Genomic DNA, 25,905 nt, shown 5'->3' with positions numbered 1-25,905 from the left:
ATCTATATCTCCTTTATTGATTCCTTTCACCCACTTAAATACTTCTATCATATCTCCCCGCACTCTTCGTCTTTCTAGGGAATGTACAATTTTAGTTTCTTTATCCTATCCTCCCCACCCACCCATTACCCTTCCCACTCACCCATTACCCTCCTCACCACCCAATACCATCCCCACCCATCCATTACCCTTCCACTCACCCATTACCCTCACCCACCCATTACCCTTCCCACTCACCCATTATCATCCCCACCCACCCATTATCATCCCCACTCACCCACCCAGGAAGGTGTACGGCCTCAAGGAGCTCGCCATCGGTCAGTGGTACTCCAAGGTAAAAGATCTCTGTGGTCTTAACCGTCAGTCTCCCACATTTCCTTTCATCTCTCATTTACCTAGAGAGGAGGCAGCTGAGATAATTAAAAACAACTTTGCTACCATATGTCATACCCTACCCAGTCTTGACCTCACTCTCCTCCCGGCCTACTTACCTTCCCCCTCCCCCCCCTCCCAGTGTTCAACCATTTGAAATTGCCAATAAACTCCTGAAATTTTAATCCAAACGCTCTATAACCCCAGTTGACCCTCCGAATCAAAATTTACATGGAGTTTGCAGTCGAACTTGCCACCCCTCTCTGTTCCATTATTAATGCATCCCTTAGACAAAGCAAATGCCCTAATGAATGGAAAACCGCATTTGTCACCCCTATCCCAAAGGTCCCCACCCCACAGTCCCCTAACGACCTCAGGCCAGTTGCCATTACCCCCATACCCAGTCTACTCTGTGAAGACTTTGTTTTTGAATGGGCATTTGCTAGTATCTATCAGTCAATTGATCCACAGCAATTTGGCAATATGAGGACAAATTTAGATTTAAGCGCAAAACAAGTAGACATTGGTTTGGAAATAGAGTAGTGGACGAGTGGAACAAGTTACCAAACATCATCATAAACTCGAATACGCAGGATAGCTTCAAACATAGGTTAGATGGATATATGAAAAATAGGGGTTGGGTATAAATGGGACTATCCAGTATGGGCCAATAGGCCCGCTGCAGTTTCCTCCATTCTTATGTTCTTATATAAGAATAGCACCATCTCATCTATTGTTAAAATAATAAACAGCTCCTGGTTTATGTACTGTACAGCCCTGTAAATGTATTGAACATATATTATTATGTCCAAATCACATGTAAGTTTGTATATTTTCAGCCATCGGCTGTAACTCTATTAATAAACCGTTTATTATTATTATTATTATTATTATTATTATTATTATTATTATTATTATTATTATTATCCTCCCCACTCACCCATTATCCTCCCCATCCACCCATCACCCTCCCCACTTACCTACCTATTATCCTCCCCATTCACCCATTATCCTCCCCATCCACCCATTACCATCCCCATCCACCCATTATCATCCCCACCCACCAATTAGCCTACCCAACCACCCATTACCCTACCCACCCACCCATTACTTCCACCCATGATCCTCCCCATCACCCATTATCCTCCCCACCCACTCATTATCCTCCCCAACCACCCATTACCCTACCCACCCACCACCCATTATCCTCCCATCCACTCATAATCCTCCCCATCTGCCTCCCCACCCACCCATTATCCTCCCCACCCACCCATTATCCTCCCCACCCACCCATTACCCTACCCACCCACCCATTGTCCTCCCCAACCACCAGTATCCTCCCCTCCCACCCATTATCCTCCCCCCCTCCACCATTATCCTCCCCATCCACCCATTCATCCTCCCCACCCACCCATTATCCTCCCCACCCACCCATTACCTTACCCTCACCCATTACCTTGCCTGCTCACCCATTACCTTACCCCACTCACCATTATCCTCCCCATCCACACCCATTATCCTCTCCACTCACCCTCCAATCCTCCCCACCCACCATTATCCTCCCCACCACCATTATCCTCCCCACCCACCCATTACCTTACCCTCACCCATTATCCTCCCCACCCACCATTATCCTCACCCACCCATTACATACCCACCTCACCCATTATCCTCCCCATTCACCATTATCCTCCCCATCCACCCATTATCTCCCCACCCACCCATTACCTTACCCACTCACCCATTATCCTCCCCACCCACCCATTACCTTATCCACTCACCCATGACATTACTTGCCTGCTCATAAGAGCATAAGAATGGAGAAAACTGCAGCGGGCCTATTGGCTCATACTGGGCAGTCCCGTTTACACCCAACCCCTATTGCTCATATAAGCATCCAACCCATGTTTGAAGCTATCCGGCGTATTCGAGTTAATGATGATATTTGGTAACTTGTTCCATTCATCCACTACTCTGTTTCCAAACCAGTGTTTACCTGTTTCACGCCTAAATCTAAATTTGTCTAATTTAAAACCATTGTTACAAGTTCGCTCCTGGTTGGATAGTTTGAGTACCTTTGTAATGTCCCCTTTGTTTAGCCCTGCCTTCCACTTATACACCTCTATCAGGTCGCCCCTCGCTCTACGTCTCTCGAGGAAGTGCAAATTAAGATGCTTTAACCTGTCTCTATACTCAAGGTTCCTAATGCCTGGGATTAGTCTTGTCATTCTCCTCTGAATTCTTTCCAATGATTCTATATCCATTCTGTAATACGGTGACCAGGGCAGACCGTAATCCAGGTGTGGTCCCACAAGAGCAAGATACAGTTTTAGGATGACCTCGCTAGTCTTGTAACTAACACTCCTTTGTATGAACCCAAGTACTTTATTAGCCTTGTTACGAGCAAAAGCACATTATTTACTTGGCTTAAGATTCCTACTTATCATTACTCCTAAATCTCTCTCACAGTCGGATTCCACAATAGCATCGTTGTTCATCTGGTATCTGATTTCCCTGTTTACACCTATACTGAGTACTTTGCATTTGTCCACATTGAATTTCATCTGCCATTTTTCAGACCATTCGAAAATTTGTTTAGATATTCCTGGTTTGAGTGCTCGTCAGATTTAATAACCGTCTATTTAGTGTCATCAACAAATTTACTTATGTTTGCTGTCTGTGCCGATATCGATGTCGTTTACATGTATATAATAAAATAATAATGGTCCAAGTACGAGCCTTGAGAACTCCACTTGTGACGTTGCTCCAATGGGACAGGTGCCGTTAATGCTCACTCGCTGTTTCCTGTCCTGTAACCACGCCCTAATCCATTTAAGGATATTACCTTTGATGCCATGTGCTTCTACCTTTCTAATTAATCTTTCGTGGGGGACTCTGTCGAAGGCTTTCCTAAGTCGAGATATACCACATCATAATTGTGCCCCTCGTCCACCGATGACCACACCCCTATAGTAATGAACACCAAGAAAGACCGTACGCATTCTCCTATGTCCCTATTTACTCTCTCTCTCTTTATTCTCACCCCTTCTATCTCTCTCTTCTCACCCCTTTTAACTCTCTCTTCACCTATATCTGTCTCTCTCTTCTCACCTCCTTCTATCTATCCTTCTTTCCCAATTTTTTCTCTCTCTTTTACTCATATTCCGCCTCTTTCCCCTTCTCTTTCTCTCTCTCTCCATTATATATACTCTGGCAAATATACACCCAGCCTCCGCACTAACGGAGCTATAACCCCTTCCCTTCCCCCTCCTTTATTTATTGGTGTTTATCCTCTCTAACACCATTCTCACCTTCCTCTTTTATCCAATAATTATCTTAACGTTTCGAATTCTCATTTAACCTATCCTTATTTTTGCTAATTTGTTTCTTATTCCTCTAATTGATCTATTTCAAGATTAATTACTTTCTAAAACTTTCTTCATCTATCTACGTCTCGTCTCCTTTTCTTATTCATCTTATCTATTTCAAGCTTGTTTAATTACTTTCTAAATCTTTCTCTATCTGTGTCTCCTCTCCTTAATTAACAAGTACAAATTAAAGGTGTAAAAGTACAGGTATGGTAAACGAAATTGTTTGTTATAGTATAAGGTGTCTCAATTTGTTCCATCATTTGTAAACACCCGCGCTTTTGTAGCCAAATACCTGCCCTCTCTATTATTGTGGTACAGTTTATTTTAGTACCGCCCCCTCCTGGACAAATAAATCTCTTTTAGCTCCGCCCTTCCTGGTAAAGTTTATTTTAGTGCCGTACTCCTTCTGAACAAATGTTTTAGTTCCGTCCTCTCTGTTTCATTTTTATTTTACTCCCCTTCCGGTTATTTATTTTAGCTCCGCCCCTCCTGGACAAATATCATTTATTGGTTCAGTTTACTTTAGCCCCACCCTCTCTGGTTCAGTTTACTTTAGCCCCGCCCTCTCTGGTAAAGTTTATTTTAGCCCGCCCTCTTTGGTTCAGTTTACTTTAGTTTGACACCCTCTCTGGTTCAGTTTACTTTTATCACTCCTCTTGGTTCTTTTCTTGGTTACTTTAGCCCCGTCTCTGGTGTTTATTTTACTAGCCCTCTCTGGTAAAGTTTATTTTAGCCCGCCCTCTCTGGTTCACTCTGGTAGTTTATCCCCTTTGGCTTTAGCCTGTCTCTGGTAAGTTTATTTTAGCCGCCCTCTTTGGTTCAGTTTACTTTTCTCTGGTTCAGTTTTTAGCCCCACCTCTCTGGTAAAGTTTATTTTAGCCCTCTGGTTCAGTTTTTAGCTCTGGTTCAGGCTCTCTGGTAAAGTTTATTTTCGCCCTCTTGGTTCAGTTTACTTTAGCCCCAAAAAGTTTATTTTACTGGTTCAGTTTACTTTAGCCCCACCTCTTGGTTCAGTTTACCCCCACCTCTCTGGTAAAGTTTATTTTAGCCCCGCCCTCTTTGGTTCAGTTACTGGTTCAGCTTTACTTTAGCCCCCTCTCTGGTTCAGCTTCCTCTCTGGTAAAGTTTATTTTAAGTTTACTTTAGCCCCACCTCTCTATTTACTTTGCCCCGCCCTCTTTGGTTCAGTTTACTTTAGCCCCACCCTCTCTGGTAAAGTTTATTTTAGCCCCGCCCTCTTTGGGTCAGTTTACTTTAGCCCCACCCTCTCTGGTTCAGTTTACTTTAGCCCCACCCTCTCTGGTAAAGTTTATTTTAGCCCCGCCCTCTTTGGGTCAGTTTACTTTAGCCCCGCCTCTTCCTGGACAAAAACCCTTTAGCCCCGCTTTCTCTAGCATAACCTATCTTTCGTCTAGCCCCTTTCTAAACAAACCTCTTGTATACTGTAGTTCCGCCCTCCCTGAAGGATAGAGCGTTACCTCGGCTGGGCCATGGTCTAGCTACCCTCCACCTCCTTATAGATTATGAGCTGGGCTAGGTGGGCCAACTCAAGTAAGGGGCCAACCCGTTAACCTTCACACTAGGAAAGAATGATCTCTCTCTCTCTCTCTCTCTCTCTGTTTAAGATCGCTACTGTGTATGAACGTAAACACAACAGTGACAACATTACTGGCGAGGTAAACGACCTGTATAGGACAAGAGAGATGGATATAGGGATTACCTGATGATTAGCCACCCCAGTTTATTTCACCTTAAGCTTAACTAACCTAACTTAACCTAATCCCCCCAAAAATGTCATTAGGGTGTTTAATCATCAGGTGAAGATTGATATAAGTTGAAGAGCGTTAATCTTCAGGTGATCCAGTAATAAATATTGACTATAGGTACAGCTAAGCCGTATGTAAAGCAGGTACAAGAGAGATGGAAATAAATGCTTACGCTCGCGATAATAAAAGGTGGGGTGGCTGATTGACCTACTTCCAGAGAGGTGCGAGGGAAGAAAATAAAATGGGAAATTTCTCACCCAGTCTGCCACTCTCACAACTTGACTCAAACTCTAACACAAAACTTTGAACAAGATCCCTACCAGAAGTATTTATACCCGAGTGTTTGGATTCCCAAAAGATCTTATGTTAAATCTTCCTCGTAGTGTTATAATAACATAATTTAACCGGTTGATTTAAGTTAAAGGATAATAATTTTATTCCTACCAGAAGACTTGTTTCTGAAAGGCTCGTAAGATAACTGTTTCGTCGTAAATGTTGATCAAATTATGCATCTGGCCAATTGATTTAAGTTAAAGTCTAATGATAACGTCAAGACTGATAACAAAATTACACCGAGATCTTCCTTAATTAGATATCAGTTTGATGTTATTAAAACCCGCAACTGTTAACCTCGCGGTACATGAACCACGTACGGCGAGGCAGACAACTGAGGGATTTAGTGGTAAATTTGATGCTCTTTTGATGAGTTAGTCCAGAGTTGTTGTTTTTGTTTTTCTTACCACAAGTACGAGAAGTTAAGGAGAAGAGCACATGGGGTGCTATTTCTCACAAAGACTTGTCGGATACGTTCTCTCCATAAATATATAATTACCTACTGTTTACTCCTTGAGGTCCTCCAGCGTCCCCCCCCCCCCCAACGACTCCACGCCACTCCTGACGCTTGGTAGCTTCCCTGGGAGCCTAGCAACATCACTCCTCCTCTTCCTCCTTACATACGCATCTAAGGGGTGTTCATTTCACTTCCTGGTGCCAGACAAAGTCAAGATGTCGTACGATATTTCACTAGATTCAACACACAAGTCCACATTGGCTCAGTACCCAGTGTATATACACAGACAGTAGCTGTATAACAAAGGGAAACGATGTGTCCACTATGAAACTGTTACACATTGTTATAATTTCTTAGGTGAAATACATCTAGGAAATAAATCACTTGAAAAAGAAAAATCAATGAAATTTGTGAATTATAGAAGTAAGTCTAGTAAGGTCACATCTAAATTATTTTCATGAAACATTTCACATAATTTTCTCTCAGTATTACAGGCAACATTACGAGGTATAAAGGGAAAGTGTGTTTACATGGTAGTCACTTGTTATACACACGCTGGAAAACACACACATTTGTAACAAAGGATAAAAACCTCTGCCGGAGTTATTGTTAGTATGAAAGGCTCCCCATGACGTAGATAGCGTAAAAATAATGTTTTATTCAACAGGGGAGGAAGTTATTGATGTTGCCAAACGCGACCAGGAATAAAGAAACAAATTATTAAGAAAACTTAGTCCAATTATTCTGACCACCAGCCCTCACTCACACCCTCCACCAGCCATCCCTCACATCCTCCACCAGCCATCCCTCACACCCTCCACCAGCCATCCCTCACACCCTCCACCAGCCATCCCTCACATCCTCCACCAGCCATCCCTCACATCCTCCACCAGCCATCCCTCACACCCTCCACCAGCCATCCCTCACACCCTCCACCAGCCATCCTCACACCCCTCACCTCACACCTCCACCATGCATCCCTCACACCCTCCACTAGCCATCCCTCACACCCTCCACCAGCCATCCCTCACCCCACCAGCCATCCCTCACATCCTCCACCAGCCATCCCTCCTCCACCAGCCATCCCTCACCCTCCTCCAGCCACTAGCCATCCTCCACCTCCACCAGCCATCCATCACACCCTCCACCAGCCATCCTCACACCCTCCAGCCATCCCTCACACCCTCCACCAGCCATCCCTCACACCCTCCACCAGCCATCCTCACACCCCTCCACCAGCCATCCCTCACATCCTCCACCAGCCATCCCTCACACCTCCACCAGCCATCCTCCACCTCCACCGCCATCCCTCACATCCTCCACTAGCCATCCTCACACCTCCACCAGCCATCCATCACACCCTCCACCAGCCATCCCTCCCATCCCTCCACCATCCTCACACCTCCACCAGCCATCCCTCCACCCCTCCACCAGCCATCCCTCACACCCTCCACCAGCCATCCCCTCACACCCTCCCACCAGCCATCACCCTCACATCCCTCACATCCTCCCAGCCATCCTCACATCCCTCCACCAGCCATCCCACCCTCACATCCCTCCACCAGCCATCCTCCTCCCACACCCTCCACCAGCCATCCCTCCACCACACCCTCCACCGGCCATCCTCACACCTCCACCAGCCATCCCTCCACAGCCATCCTCCACCTAGCCATCCCTCACCACCCTCACACCACCACCCTCACATCCCTGCCATCTTCCTTAGCCATCCCTCACACCCTCCACCAGCCATCCATCACACCCTCCACCAGCCATCCTCACACCTCCACCAGCCATCCCCATCCTCCACTAGCCATCCCTCTCATCCCCTCACACCTCCACCAGCCATCCCTCACACCCTCCACCAGCCATCCTCACATCCTCCACTAGCCATCCTCCACCTCCACCAGCCATCCTCACACCCCTCCACCGGCATCCCTCACATCCTCCACTAGCCATCCCCACACCCTCCACCAGCCATCCATCACACCCTCCACCAGCCATCCCTCACACCTCCACATCCATCACACCCTCCACCAGCCATCCCTCACACCCTCCACAACCATCCCTCCACCTCCACCAGCCATCCTCACACCTCACCACATCCCTCACATCCTCCACTAGCCATCCCTCATCCCTCCACCAGCCATCCCTCCACCCCTCCACCGGCCATCCCTCCATCCTCCACTAGCCATCCTCACACCTCCACCAGCCATCCATCACACCCTCCACCAGCCATCACCTCCACCGGCCATCCCTCACACCTCCACCAGCCATCACCCTCCAGCCATCCTCCACCTCCACCATCACACCCTCCACCAGCCATCCCTCACACCCTCCACCAGCCATCCATCCTCCTCAGCCACCACCGCCATCTCACCCCTCCACCAGGCCACACCTCCACCAGCCATCCATCCCTCCACCAGCCCCCCACACCCTCCCTGTCACATCCCCTCACACCTCCACCAGCCATCCCTCACACCTCCACCGCTCCACCAGCCATCCTCGCACCCTCCACCGCCATCCTCACACCTCCACCAGCCATCCATCCACCCTCCACCGGCCATCCCTCCACCTCCAGCCATCCTCACACCCTCCACCAGCCATCCTCACACCCTCCACCAGCCATCCCTCACACCCTCCACCGGCCATCCCTCACACCCTCCACCAGCCATCCCTCACACCCTCCCCAGATTTTGATTGAATCAATATATACATCTACAACATATTTTCCCACTAACAAACACAACTAATATTTACCGTTTATCTGCAATCCTCATCTTCCTGATCCGTGTTCAGTGTTTTATTTCTTATTATTCTCTTTTGTTTTTCATTGTTGATCATCTTAACATCATGACAATGTTTCCTCCATATAGGTCCACCTGTTCAGGATCTTTTGACCATGACCTGGAAAAATGAAAGCTGGAACTGCTTAATCCCATCAGAATATTTGAATGTGGATATTATTGTATTGATGTTTTAAAGTAGTTCTGCATTTTAACAACTATCTAAGGTGTTTAACCATGTAGTCTAGTTATTATTTTCAAGGAATGATTCATATTTTGGTTTATTAATTAAGAGAAGTTAATATACCTTATAGATGTACCATATGCTAATTACAGGTTAAAATTACGTGTTAGACTATGTCTGTGAGGTAATCGTACATACTACAAAATTAATGTATCGTACAATACTATAATCTTGTCCACTGATTTAGTATACATTCTACCCCCTTACACACACACACAATATACACCTTCTCCATTTTCTAAACATACACATACACACACACACACACAGTACACCTTCTACAACATACAAGTACACAGTACTGTACACTCTCCCCCTCAACACACACAAAGTCCACAACATCCCCTCCTACACGCACATGCACATTGCACACACAAACAATGCTACTTGCAGCAATAAGATTATGTATAGCATTATATCTTGCATTGTCAACCTTGATGGTGCATCCTGCATATTAACCACTCTAAGGTCCTTTGGGATCAGGCAGGCTGAATTTACTAAACCAGAGGAAATTTTGGCAGATTGGGTCTTGTTAGTCACTTTTTGATGCCCAGTAGATTATAAAGGATTTTCTTATCCACTGGGCCATAGTTCTCCTAATCCTATACAATTTATTATAACTTTTTATGTATAACTACAAATATAAACCACCAGTTACGTTTAAGTTCTAACCAATCCTCCGCGTTTCTTCACGTTTCCATCTTCCACTCTCACAATCCAGCCTTCAGCTACAACTCCTTAACCATAACCAGTAATTCCAGGAGAGGTTGAGAAGATCAGAGGAGTGACCGCCATGACACAAAATCTATGAGTAGTAGCTGCCACCAATAACATAGGTCAAGGATTTTGCTGCTCACTTACTACACAAGATTGGGCTGTGTCTATGAGGCCCTGGGAGGACCTTTCAGAGGCTCTACTTTTGCTCTATATTTACAGGATCAAAACACCATCAATTAGCTCTGTGAGTTAAAAATTTGCCACAACCTCAGCTTGCTGCCTCCAAGTTATTTTGTAACTATAAAATACATTATATAGCTAACAAAACTTTGTTTGTATATTGTCAAATTTTAATCTTGTATTAAGTAAGTTAATAATCACATAATCTCTCCACAAACATAATTTACTTGTATATGCTATCTTTTCCTCAATGTTATCAGCATTATCAACAACATTTTATGGCCATTTTCCATGCTTCATGGGTTAGCTGCAATTAAAAGATGGCAGCTGTTGGGTAAAACCAGAATGGAATTGTCCACCCCTTTACCACTGCAAACCCAAGTACAGTGCACTGCCTAAGCACAATATCAGCCCAGAAAATGCAGCAGAGACCAGTACAGTATCTTTCAGATGATGTAGAAAGGGTATAGAAGACATAAGATGACTAAAAAAATTTATTTGGCATTAAATGTTGTCATGAGCATGTCGTGTAAAAGCAGCATAAAACATAAATGCTACCTTGTCCGCCACATTTACACACAACCACCAACTCTACAACATGACAGCTTCAGTGGTCGTACAGAACCTAAGCTGTAGACTTTGGTATCTAAGACATACGTACTGAACTTATTGACAAGTCTTATAATAAAGGCACCAATATTTTCTCATGTCAAACATCTGACAATCCCTATAATACAGGCACCAATATTATTCTAAGTCAAACATGACAAATTCTTCACAGTAAATGATGATATTCCCTATTCAGTAATTTTGAATATAAACTAACTACACAAAAGAAAAATACACCACTGACAGAATATTTAACAACTTGGTTCTTGTACCACACAAGCTGTTTATCTCGCTCTCTTACTGTCACATAAAGCTGCTACCTGGGAACACTGTTCTGGCACTTGTCATCACTGGAAACCTCATCTTGTACTTATAAGTTAATTACTGATGAAAAACCAGCAAATATGTGCCTTCCTAAAAGGATCAATATGAACTCTACTCTCGCCATAAAAAAAAAAATCCATCTGTTACACATCAGGTCTCATAAGTAAGTCACATATGCCTGGAAACAGTCTACCTACAGGCCCACTCTCAAGATGAACACTACAGAGGGGGAGGGCTAGCAGGTTAGCATGATGTTGTTGCCTGGTGTCTCAGGAACCAGTCTAAGTCAGAGGTAGAACAGCAAAGAAACATTTTCTTTCCAATTTCATGAGTGTTTTAGACTGGCCAACTCACTACATAGAGAGATATTCCTAAAAAAGCTGTAAAAATTATTGCACAAGTTAGAAATGTTTAATAATCTACAGTACCTAAACACAGTACAGTACTGTACAGTACGTACAGTACTTCTCACAGAAGTAATCATTTGAAACTTCTTATCTTGAATTCATAAATCACAAAAGCCCCCTGCATTGATCTGATTATATTAAGATGAGTAAAATCAATCACTACTTAAGTGATAGTACAATATAAATTTAATGTTTAAGAATATAGATTTTTCTGTTGAGTTACAACTTGTCACATTTGTGTATTTGGGTGATCATTCTAAATCTATGGGTCTTCCTGGGCCTTGGAGCTAATATACTGTACACTGTATGGTTAGTTGTCACCTTGTGCTTTCCAAGAGTTAAATGATTAATGTGTATGAATCAATTACACAATAATTATATAATAACAACCTTAGTAAAACAGTTGAAGCTTAAAAAGACATCCTCAGATAGATGCACATGATGTTCACCGTCCCTAACAATTTAAGTTTGAGAAAGAAGTTCAGGAATCACCACATTATACTGTACAGACCTTCTATCAAACAGCTGCTCATCAAATACCAAATCAGAACACTTGATGTACAGGCTGAGAACATCAAATTTATATACATATGACAGTATAGCTCTTGCACCCAGCAGCTAATTCATATCTACTTCCTGGTTTCTCATATTCGGCTCTGAACATTAATTGAGTGACATTTTTACCTTACAAGACAAAGCATCCACACATGACTGCAGTACTATAAAATATTAACTATAAAACATATGTCTAATTAATTTTTTTAAACAATAACAATTGTCATGTTATGCATACTCTTATACATCCTCTACAGCAACAGTTATCAGTACTCAACAGATAAAACTCTTCTTTCTTAAGTAGAGAATACATTAATCTAAGTTGGTCAAGATAAGAAGCTTCAACCATCACCATACAGTATAACCTAGAATGAAGAGAATTGTTAAGTCTTACTACAAAATCAACGATAGAGAAACTTGTTCTTGATGGCACACATTGAAAGAACTTTGACCATGGTATCCTCACCAGCCTCTATAAGCACCAGCAGCTGCCTGGTCTGGAATGTGACATCTCTTATCTTTTATGATCAACACACAGTAACATTACACTACATTTATAGTCACATAATCATAATCATTTATTATATGGCACCTCCTTACGGCAGTACATCTTATACTTATTTCAGAATTGACATATAAATATTGAAGAAAAGCAGAGACCATACAAGATAAGGCTGAAAATTTCCATATCATAAATACTCAATACAGTATTTTGTTTGAATCTGGTTGAAAATGGTCCATATTTAACCATAAATACCCAATGTACCTCTTCCTGCACTTCAAGGAGGAGGACCCATGCAGAATCATTATCACACTCCAGTTACTATTTACAGTACTGTACAGTACTATAAAGGGTAGATGTATTGTGTACAGTACAGTATACTGTATACAGTACATATTCATCAATAAATTTGGGGATTGGGTCTTAATTAATAGAACTTACTAAACCTGTGTGTACTGTATGTCATAAAGTGAAACAAAGTATGCATGACACCATGTGACTGTGGAGCTTATCAACAATAATATCCCCCATGACAGCATTGAAACCTCAAAAGTTTGTGCGACTTGTTGCATCTATTCCCCTGCTGTTCTTATTTGGTTACGAGTTATGGCTACTCTTACAGCTGGACAGGTAATGTATATGAGTTAAAGTACTACAGTATTACAAAATTATCTTTCATTTTATTTTGAGTGGAGCACATATGATTAATGAAGGGTAAAGTGGATACAGTACAGCACTGACAACCACTCCTCTGACAAACAGTATAAGAAGTAACAAGCCTCATTAATGCCATGATCAAGCCAAGAGACTCACAGGATGCCTTTGGACAAAAATATATTAACTAACTCATTAAACAATAAACAGTGCTTTATTGCTCTTCAAATATCAGAAAGAGCATAAATTTTCTCCATAAAGAATTCATTCTTGTAACAATAACTTCCATGCAATTCCTTGGCATCTTTTTTAAATCCTGTGCAATAGCAATTATGAATTGCATGTATTGTGCAAGGTCTATAATAATGTATAATATAATAATGCTTTGTGCTTTTCCAGGTCAAAAACAGAAAAATAGCCACAAGATGAACATATTATATTCACTGATATATAATATGATTAATTTCAAACTCATCTATTCTGACATTGATATCATACCATTTTATTTTTGTTTTACCAGATATAATTTACATTAACTTGTAAATAATTTTAATTCTGCCAAGGCAGCTGTACTTTTTGTACTTAAGCTCATGAAAGGATGTCTTAAAAAAAAAAGGAAAATTAGGGTAAAGTCTTTGGCATTTAAAGATGTGAAGACAATCAATCACGTGAGAAAGTGTTCAGTGAGATTCTGCACACACTCTCCTGCCGTCAGTACAGAAAAAGGTTCACAAAATATAGAGAAACAAATAACCAGGAGATTATACACTGAGCACCTCACATTAAACCAGGAACATGAGTTACTGGATACAGCTCAAGAAAACTACATTAATCAGAGTTTTCAAGCATTTACAGCAATCATCCAAACACTTAAACCATCACCACAGTGGCATCATCACAGGAGGAAACAGAGTACAGTACAGTATAGGTATACCTATACCCTGGAGCTTAACAGTGTTTAGCAACCAACTCCACTTATCAAAGGGCCAATAGTGCTTTGCCAAATGTGCTGAGCAGAACTCTAGATCAGAGAAAAATGTAAAACATTTAATAGCAAGAGTAATTTGATCTATTTTCAATAAATGCTCAAACTCTTGAGTGCATTTCATAATATATCATCAAAGCAAAATTGTAATAAAACATGTGGAAGCAGGAGTATAAGCTCACTGACACTTAGTTTTCATTCATGTCCTGCTACAATTTCACCTCATTAGAGACGATGTTTAATTTACTGTGACATTGGTCATCAAACTAGCAGGATGCCAATTCACATTACACATGTAAAGAATTAAACCCCTCGGCAAGCATAGTTTAGATATCAAGAGGATATGACAGATGATACCACCTTATATACAACTTATGAATAATTCCCAAGCACACTGAAGAATGCACAGTTTTTCCTGACAAAGAATGTTTGTATATGGAGCTGCTCAGATGAACAATGATATTAAAGAATTCAAACTTGAAATGTAAACTGGATATTTGCCACATTAGTATTTACAAATATGCCATCCACAATAGTGTATAAAGATTAGCTTATTAAAGTATCCATTTATTTAAAAATCATATTAAATTGTTATATAAACATCAACAAACAACATTGAAAGTTTCCATCTCAAGAACTGATTAAGTTTAGAGTAAACAATCGTAGCTGAGGACAATCTGACTGCTCGTGTATTCTTATAAAAATCATAAAAACTGCAACCACATCCTCATAAAGATCACATGCACTATACTCTGAGACAAACTAAACATGTATATACAATTCACCTAAATGTAGTCACCATCCACAGCTAAACTAAAGCATCATAAGTCAAAGAGACTTTTACATCTGCAACTCGAAATCATTAGCCTGAAATTTATCAAGGATATCACATACAGGCTACTATACACTCAGGGGTTCACTGGTGCACTTAAACTAATTTCCTGACTTGGAAGTTTGGCTTGACCTTAAGGGTCAAAATATTCTATTATATAAGCAGCTACCTTTTAAACATTGCCAGTACAGCACTGTATTCAGTATTTCAACAGGATATTCCCTTCAAAAATAAAGAAACTATCATTTTAATAATACCCTGTAATGAGATTTTACCTATAAATTAGAAGCCTTGTGATTGTTACTTGTGAACAACTCGAATGCACACTAATAGTGAAAGTTTATAATCTTCATATAGTTGTAAGGCTGCCTGCATGCCTTAGTGCTCCACAAGACTACAGAGTATCATCATTATTTTGATATTTGAACAATACTGCTTAACTTTAAGGAATTATTACAGGAACTCAATAAAGTCAATTTTCTATGGGACTCACCAAGTGTACATAATAAGCTAAGCTAAATGTGTGCAATGATTACTTGATGTTCCAACTACTGTACCTGAAGGTTAATCCAAAACATACAATACTGTACTGTACTGGCAGTGTTTAGAAGGTAGTCTTATAACTTGACCAATATGGACTTAGAACATGTACTGTACACTACTAGGTGATGTTCCAATGTTTATACAGTATTTTTCAGAAGATGGTAAATATGAAGAGTCACAGCAGTCAAGTCAACCAGAAACAAGCACTCTCAATAGTGACCCAAGACCTGCACAAAGACTTTTCAATCATGTCAATATATTTCTACTTTCATTTGGGAAGTTCCATATCAAGATCAGTAGCACCTGTACTAAGTCACCTATCACTGTAGCCAATATATATACTGCACAATTTTTTACACCATACTTTCAAATCACTGATCTATTGTAGTTCACTATATTAAGTAATTATATGCTTCAGAAAATTCAACCACATTCTGATGTTGATCACTTTCATAACAACAAAAACTCATGCTGCCAAGATATCTCTTGTATCAAATATCCACAAATGCTGCCTAAAACTGTGTCCAATTGCTCAATCCCTACGTGTTCATGGATCAACAGATATCAGTGCACTATATAGAGGCATAAGAGGATTTTTCCACAAATATCTAACCATACACAGATCTGATAACGCTCCTGAATATCGACTAAATGTGAAGTCTTAATATATGACTAGAATACAGAGCACTGAAAAGACAAGACTATCCAATACCACAAAGTATTACCTGTGTATTCTGGGATAATCTAATATTCCTTTTCTAGAGTGGATTATTCATCAGAGCAGCCGCTACCTAAACTGCCTTCATGTAAGTTTTGAGCAATGAGTACCGTACTTAAATCCATATGAGAGTAAATGACATTTCTTAAATGTAATACAGAATATCCACACTTAGAGAGACATGAACAGTACTGATAACCACAATAGAGTTTAAAGGTCCTCCTCACAACATCCACGGAGCACTTCATGGGCCAGATGTGTTGTACGTATTTGAGAATATAATGTGATGAGTAAAATGAACATAAACCACTTTATCTTGGCCAGCCGTCACACATCACCATTCACAATATTTATCGGTACAGGTAATATAATTTTTCCACCCTCCCGGGCACTTGGAAATTATATTCAAGACAAATATTTATGTCCTGTACAGAACATGTATATTATATGCGCAAACAATACATTCATTGTACAGTGCTGAAAGTGTTCATACTCTACTGTACTGTATTTGTGACTCGTTGCCTGAGAAACTCTGTCATCTGAAGATTAGTTATTCCCTCCACAGTTTCTTCCTGACAAACCCTGCGACAAAGAGAAGGCTAACAATAGTGTACATGTCAACTACATTAACTTAATTCCAAATTAAACTATTCACTCTTCCCCTCCATTGAAGATGTTCAGTGACACTTATATCCGCTCTCATATTTACCCACTGACACATGGTAGACACTAATGCTTGGTCAAAAAATAACTGGAATGTATCATCTACAGTGGAAAATGTATTTGCATCGAAGGCAGAATATATTCCTGAATATTCTACATGAGAACAGTGTCTTCAGATTAGGTTTTACATCATGAAACAAGTCACTCATAAGAGTCCAGCTGCCTCAAACTTCATGCTCCTCCTTACTCTCTATGCTGTCCTGTGACAAAGGTTCACTGTCAAGGTGTTCCTGGTTGGGATTATATTCTACACCACTAATAATATCCTGTGATTCTACCATTTCTACCTCAAAATTGTAAGATGTCACACTATATATCCTTCCAATTCTAAGGGCAATGGGAGACTGTGGTGGAACAATGGAAGCACCCACAGGAGACTATGATGTCATTGGTTGAGCCGAGCACCATTGACTGAGAGGGGTATTATTGCTCACAGCAGCATATACTAGGCAGATACACCAAACCTGGCTCTTCTCCTATTACATCCAGGTTAATTTTGATGTACCACGAACTTCACCATCTGCGACTCTGAGGATCTTATGATGGACTGAATACATCACTGTGACGAAGAGGATAAATCTGCACAAAGATTTTCACAACCTATCGAACTTGGATGTGAAGTTTATGGTTACACCATCTTCTAACTGTATTTTACACTACCGTATACAGTTCATTAGCCCCTTCACTATGGGGGATGCCCCTTTTAATATTTCATTTGGTGAACACCAGATGATATTATTCAGTTCAGAGGAGAGGCCATACACAACAGGTTAAATATTTCATTCCACACTATTTCTGTAGAACTATACTATTTGTGTTAGTTTCTGTATTTACATCTTATGAGACGATTCGGTGTACAAAACTCTACTGTAAACACAGACTGGATCAATGAGTGTAACGTTAAAGGCATAAAATTTTTGTTGAAACTCCATCGTCTACTCTGCCGTGACATAGTGCTGCATGGATGTCGTTAAAGATCTTTGCTACCTGTCCCACATTTTTCTAATTGTAAATATAGGATACTGTAAATTTTTACCACATCTGGAATGTTACTCCTTCACTTTTGAGACATGAACACATCTACAGAATTTTCCATGTTACTGTATCCGGGAAACAAACATTATTACGTAAACAATCTGTTCACCGTATAGTCAGTGCAAACATTTTTTAGAAGCTATTACAGTACTGTACTGTACTGGATTAGTTACGGATGTTTATGCCACATATACTATACAGTAATGGACTTCTTTGTAAATCAATACTACAAATTCACTAATCCTTTTAGTTACCAAAATGCAATACAGCCTGGTACCACATCACAGACACAGACACTGCACAAGACTGGTATACCTTACAGCACTTGACATGATGTAGACTCCTTAAATATAAACTTAGGATTTTGGTACATTAGTCAATTAACACTTAACAAATAACAACATAAAAACAAACTTGTCTTTTGTTCTTCACATGAATCTATATAATTTTCAATATAATCTCAACAAAGTAATACAGGCAGTCAACTCTATCCAATGTCGAACTTGAATAATCTTAGTTCAATCAACAGCAATAAGCTATTATCTTTCAATCAATTTGGGAGGGGGAAAGAGAGATTATTAGCAGAGTTTCCAGCCAAGTAATATGCATGCAAGTTACCAAATACTTAGAACTTTTTAACATACAATAACTTTCTTGATTTTTAATATGATAAAACCTACTGAATATAATTAATTCCTACATGATAGTACGTATTTGTTTATGCCTTACTCAAAAAATATACAATACAAACATACACAACATACAGGCATTTCAATTAATATGTAAAAATTTATACAGTACTTACACAAACACAATCACACAAAAGCAGAAATTAGTTACCCCCTTTAGCACTCCATATTGGTATACTTATTCTCAGCAATGATGCCACTACCTGTAACTGAACATTAACAAAGGATTCATCAGGGAAATTCCTCTCAAAAAGTAGAAACTTCATCTCATCACAGTCTATAATAATGTACATTTCAGTGATCCACTCAGTTTTTGAAGACTGCAGCCACGTGTGGAAAAGATGCCATTATGTTCTAGCAAAGGGCAAATCCTGAAATTAATTGCCAGCTTTAAAAGATAAGCTATTTTTTTATGTTCTCCCTATGCCGACACTACATCACTGCCCCTCTTCTAATACAATCACATTCACAGTTTCTTCAGATCTATTATCAAATGTAATCAATTCATAGCACATGTCCTGAAACACTAAAGAGCTCATTGGAAAGATTGAAAATTTGCAGGGGCAAAATTAAGAGATTTTCAATACCTAATTTTTTTCCGACCTGCAGCTCAAAAATGAAATTAGCCAACATACACCTTATAAACTGAAGAATTTGTTCATCCTTACTTGTGACTCTTTACTATTTCCTTAAATTCATTAGCCAAACTTTTTGGTCTCAAGCAATTACTGATAAGTGGACAAAAAGTTCCCTGCCAGATGCAAGTCATTTTACGGAAAAATAAAAAACTGCAATGTATATATGTAAACACACACACACACACACACACTCAAACATGCACAAAAACACTCTGTATACATTTAAGCTCAACACACATACACACTCATAGCTTAGGTCTGTACAGTACATTTCAAAACATATAACACACTTAGTGATCAGCACTCCTCAACCAGCACAAATACAGAACCACTAAACTGCACCCTCAATGTTAACCTAACAGTCTATAGAACAGTACCAACATGATGCCTTAATCACTGAGAACTAATACCTATAAAATAAATTCTTGCTCAGTGGCATCACAAAATGTGCTGCTTGCCTATTACAATTCGGTTAATGAAATAAACAGTACTGTACGGGTAACTGAGTGACTGACCATGGAGTTCTCTGGTGTACCGAGCAGAAATAACAGTACAAGACGTCCGAGCCCTTCGCAGCATCAAACAGTGAGATAAAAGACGTTATCTATGTTCATATTCTCACACCTTCTCACAGCAATATTTCCATAATGTTCCTGCCACGGTTCATCCTACTCTAAAAAAATATAAGATCTTTACCTTCAAAAAGACTTAAGTGACACACAATACTCTAAATCATATTCAGCAACACTAAACTGATTCAATGTAAACTACAAAACAAGAGGTTTATTATTCCACTAAACATACTGAAATAAACAAAGTAAATACAGAGAAGTAATACAAAATAAAAACACATATTGCTTCTCAAATAATTAATAATAGCCAAAAACTTGAACATATAAATTTCAAAATAAAATCGAATATGTAAATTAATACTTATATTCAGATCTAAGATAAATGATAATGAGTGAGTCAGTGGCCACAGAGACAGTATTACAGTATCACACTAAGAGTACAAGTTTCAAGATGATTCAAGATTTTAAGCTCTGGGTTAAATTCCTACAAGCTGTGGAAACCGTTTTCATTGTCCACAGTCCATAATGGATATAAGCCATTATCCCATCAGGTAAATAAACACTACAATGTCTGGCCCCCAGGAGAGTGAGTAGAATTTTGTGGAGAGAAATATTTGAGAAGAATCTACAGTATATGGCAGTAAATACCACTATCTTCATGAATGTGTAAAATTAAATCAGAAAAATTATTCACAACTTGGGAATTATGTGTGTGTGTGTGTGTGTGTGTGTGTGTGTGTGTGTGTGTGTGTGTGTGTGTGTGTGTGTGTGTTTTACAATGGTGTTGGGGGGCAAAGAGTAAGGCAATGAAATTCCTATTACGTACATATGCAAAGAATAAATAATGTATCCTGATTCAGATATGAGAGAAAAACAACAAATTTTAACAAAACATTAAAATTAAATAAAAAAAAATTACCTTTCATTGGCATTTTTCATTTTAAGTCACATTATCTTGCATCACTCACTTCTGAAAAACAAGCAGAAAGATAAAGGAGACAAACATGAGAAATAAACACAGCAAATCTCTTCAAAGCCTTCATGATAATCCAGGCTCAGACAGGGCAGATATTCCCTTAGGTGCTGAACCCTTTTCCCAAAATTCAGAAATAATAAACTCCAGATTTACACATGTCAACAAACCGCAATGACAAAACTTTAAGATTTTCATCATAGTCAAAACACACACCAAATAATTAAATACATATCAACTCGCAATATGGCATCTTAAAATAAAATATATATTTTTTCAAAAACAATCAAATTACAAATGGCTTTAGCAGCTCACTATCGTCTGGGATGGCAAACTTCTTCAGCAAGTAGGAACAAGATATACTGTATATAGACTGGACCAAATTTCTTTTCAAACTGTGTTATATAATAACACAGAACTTCTTGACCAGTAAACACAAAATGCTGTACTATTTTAGGAAATTGTGCAATAGGTCTGCAGACCAAATATAACTATTTTAATCTTCCCGGTGATACTCAAACCACCAACCCATTCAAGGAGTGGTGAAGGCATTGCCATTGAGTTACCAATGCATTCAGAAGATCAGCAGTGATGCCAATCCTTCTCACTTAGTGGGTTGATGATTTGAGTTCCATTGAGGGAGATTAAAATATGTACATTACAGTATTAATGTACTTACACAATCCCTTTACTGCCGTCAGATTAAGTCTTCTTGAAGTAAAAAGAATTACTGTAATATATTGATACACAGGTATACAGTCAGCAAAAAAGTATCTGTATCCTGCTATGCCTAACAATCTGAAACATTGGGGAAAAACTTAAAATGTATTTCTGTGATTATCATCATGTACTGGTGGGTTTGTTCCTCTTGTATGGCAGTGTTACTATAATCGCATTTCACAAAAATTCCGTATCTCTACTACAGTAAAGCCTCTGATAACAACGGTTCGACCAACAACTTTTCATATTTAAGACCCTAGTTAATTTAGGACCCAATTCAATTTACATCCTTATTTCATTCGTATTTACGACCAAAATGTAATAAAAATAAAATAAAATTCTATTTTCATAAAAATACTGTAATAACTAAATCCCGATCGATATGAATTATAAAAAAAAAAATACTGTACTGTAAAAAAAAAAGAAGAGCGCCTTGTGCAAAGAAACTGCCTAGCTAATGAGTGGTAATGCGCATCGCCAGTAAACAACAGTCGGAGCTTGGCGGTCAACTTGTCTTCATGCATCTTAACAGGAACAGGAGAAAAACTTTCTCAGGTTTTTTAAAGCATTTTTGCATCCTTATTCAACAAGAGCAAGAGAGCAAGTGATGGTAGTGTTGTTTCAAAAGCTAATAGAAAGTGCATAAGCTTGGCCGAGAAACTAGATGTGTTAAAACGATATGAAAAGGTGAGAGGTCTGTGGATATTATATGGAGCATCAGCTGATCCGTATATACTCGTGTATAGTTCGAGTTTTTAAGACCAAATTTTTAGGCAAAAAAATTGGGGGTCGACCTCTACATGGGTAATAGTTTTGTTAGGTTGAATCCGTGCATGATGGGAAGGGCGAGGAGCAACTTTTAGCTTTAGACATGAAAAGTATTTACCATTTACTGCCAGTACACAAAGGAAACGTAAAATATGTACCAATTAGTAATGAAAAGCTGTGCAGTGCCTTCAGCAGATGAAGCTCACCAACTTACAATAGGCTAACTTACCTTACAACGTGCTTTCATTAGTCTATGTTGAAGTTCTTAGCACAGGCTAACTTATCATATCATATACGGTATCACAGTACCCATAGATCTACAAAAAATACCGGTAATAAAAATCTTTTTGATATTTCACTCTTAATCTAATAATCCACCTCAGTCTCATATTGTAGGTCACTCGTGATGATGTGAGTCAGGTCATCTACACACAGTTGCCAGTTTCAAGATTTTCCGTTTAAAATTCTAAGTTACCGAGTATTTCTTTTCCCAATTTGTTTTACAATACTGTAGATAAAACAGTTTACTATAGCAGGAAATATTGTGCAAACCCCAATAATTTTTTTTTTACAGAAATGGAGACATCATAAATGTAAAAAAAGAAATGCTGTGTCTGACTTGAAACACTGTTGGTAGGGTCAGCTGGTTCTAATGGCATCCTGCCAGTAATCAAATTTATAACAGTGTCTCTAACCTCAATTACTGTAGTTTATCTGATGTAGGCAATATGAAGTAGAAAATACCAGTTAATGTGAGAAATTGGAAGAGAATAAACAAGAAAGATGCAGTTGGGCTATTTTTGGTAGGGCTGAGGGAGAGAGTACCAGCTATTTGGTCTTTTTTGGCGGGAGAGTCACGCAAATACCCGTACTGGTATTTGTTTGGTGTCTTCTGTATTTTTAAAAATGAATACTTGTAAATTAAAAGTACCGTAACATTGTATTACATACAAACTTATAATATTTCTGGAAAATAAGAAGCAAGAAAATAAGAATATAAACACAATTTCAACGTACGGTAATATTAAAGGCTGCTTAGGAAGGGCCGATGCAAAGGCAAAGCCTCCGCGACCAGGGCTCTGCCGTATCAGCTAGATGGTACGTGTTTTTCGAATGGTTTTCAGTTAAAAAACTGTTGTATGACAATAACATTCTATCCTAATTGACTTGAGTAAATACTTGAATGGAATTATACAATATTTTTGCTGCAACTACCCACGTTTCAGTGTAAAGTACCGTAATAATAAATGGTAAACAATTTGCCTTCGGTGCTTGGCGTTTCAGGCACAGCGACCCTCAGTTTATAGGACATAGAGTGTTTTTAGTGAAGGTTTTCTGAAATGAGTTTTATATGCCATAAAATAAAGTGCTTTATTACCCAAATTTGTTGTTCCATTACCCTCAAAAACTTGGGTCGACCTATACACGAAGCATATCATAAATTAATGATTTCTTGGTCAAAATCAAGGGTCGACCTATACACGAGGTAAAATTATAGACGAGTTTATCCGGTAAATATCAAGAAAGTTGAGCTCTTTAATATTTTTGCATTTTTTATATTAAAATTATTAGTCATTTTAAAATTTATTTAACATATTGAAAATATATGCAGTACAGGGAACTAGTTTTTTGTGTGCCCATCAGCAGCTTGACTCAGCCACAAGGCGTCAGTTTGGCTTTGTTGACAGTGGAGTGAGAATCTATTTTGTTGGTGTCTTGAATATTTTTGCATTTTTCATTGAAATTATTGGTCATTCTGAAATTTAGATAACATATTGATAATATATAGCACAGTGCAGTGTTGATTTAAATAAAATAATCTTTAATTACAGCTAGTGAACTTAAAATTTTATTGGTGAAATGACGGCATCAAGCATGGGTCCCCTGAAAGGTGATTTCTCCCCCATCCCCACTTCCTTCTCTTCTCCCTTATCTTCCACCCCCACTTCTAATTACCATCATCATCATCAACCAGGAACCTTCTACATACACACCTCAAAGTAAGTGTGCTTTACTGCATTTTTTTTTTTTACTTTGTATGTACTTTTCTGTGAGCTGGAACCAATTACCAAATATCCCGTTGAAACAATGGATTCGGTTAATGAAATTTTCGGTTAACGAACGACCCACTGGAACGAATTGTGTTCCTTAACCGAGGGACCACTGTATTCAAATTAATTTTAGTCACCCCTTTTCTTTCTAAATGTTTTCTCCCATACACACTATTTATAAAATACCAACTTATTAAATTCATTCTAAATATTATTTGAGGTATTATTTGATAAACCTTTACCGAAGAACATTCTGCAAGGACAGATTTTTTTTATAGCCAAGAGGTGCCAACCTATCCGATACATCAATGCATCTGAAGCTATTGCTCACTTTCGATTCCACAGGATCATGGGGCCTAGACACAGTTTTTGCTGACTGTACTTGTGTATCATATGCATCCATCTAAATCCATTTAAATAATCTATTCGTAAAATTTACTACTCACAAGTCAGCCACATTTTCAAGATGGCCATTGTAAATTAACTTTAAGCAGATCTAATAACAAATGACTAAAACAATAATAAACAAAATCCTCAATAATACAATTCTCATGGTAAACAAAGTGAGAGACGCTGGACCTTAAATTATATCAAATAATAATCCAATACTGTCTCCCATTTTCTTACAACAGAAGACTTCATCTGAGATTTACACGTCACTACAATGTACAGTATTCCATCTTGAAACCTTATTCTTTAACGGTCAACTCACCAGTGTTGGTGACTTTGTTATGCCACTGAGCTTATTAATGCTTACAAAATTACAACTGTAACTACAAAGAATGTACTAAAGAGCACAAGAGGAGAACTTAATGTATCTACTGTCATGAAATTGCTCTTGTTCTGCTGTGCACAACCAGTTATCACCTTAAAACAATCTAAGTTTAAACAAAACTGTAGATCTTCTGAACGTTTACAACACAACTCATTGCAAACTAACACAGTCCTACAGCAACAAGTAGTACAATACTTTATTCCTTGTCTTCTCGCAGTTTTTGTCACTGCCAAAGCTGTTCGGCAAACTACTTGTTGCACTGCAGGACTGTGTTCAAATTTCTACACCGATGTGTTGTTTTTTATAATGCTTTTTGAGGGTGTTAAAACTGATCAGATAAAAATATCCTTCTATGCACAATCAGTCCCATCATGCTGAACAGAGGTACAATAAAATGGTATAGCTTGTATTGTACTAAAGTAATCACATCCCTGAAACTATATCATAAGTAACTACTGTCAAATTTAAAGCATAATTAACAAAACAAAAAATAACTAAGTTGAGATCTTACTGCCTAAAGGGGTAGGTGGCACTGTTATAATGAGATCTTTAATATTTAATTGCTGAAAAAAATTCAGTATTTGTTTCAGTAAGAGAAGATTATCAGAG

At 39.1% G+C, this 25,905-nt stretch overlaps 1 protein-coding gene across 11 annotated transcripts in view; it reads right to left on the bottom strand.

The window, feature by feature from the left end:
* Positions 1-10,704: 10,704 nt before the first annotated feature.
* Positions 10,705-25,905, bottom strand: part of LOC121861920 (SH2B adapter protein 1-like) — a 29,509-nt gene continuing 14,308 nt past the window's right edge. For 5 of the 11 annotated variants that reach the window (XM_042359861.1, XM_042359860.1, XM_042359866.1 and 2 more), the window contains one exon: positions 10,705-20,979. Coding sequence is in view for 3 of the 11 variants with exons in the window: in XM_042359863.1 (XP_042215797.1) it covers positions 20,960-20,979 (20 nt within the window). In the remaining 8 variants the exon portion in view is untranslated. The remainder of the gene's footprint in view (positions 20,980-25,905) is intronic. The other 6 variants (XR_006088128.1, XR_006088131.1, XM_042359864.1 and 3 more) reach the window with 3 other exon arrangements.

Source organism: Homarus americanus, unplaced genomic scaffold, assembly GCF_018991925.1.
Source record: "Homarus americanus isolate GMGI-L3 unplaced genomic scaffold, GMGI_Hamer_2.0 scaffold11407, whole genome shotgun sequence".
In the NCBI taxonomy this organism is placed as follows: domain Eukaryota; kingdom Metazoa; phylum Arthropoda; class Malacostraca; order Decapoda; family Nephropidae; genus Homarus; species Homarus americanus.
This window is presented reverse-complemented; position numbering and strand designations above follow the sequence as displayed.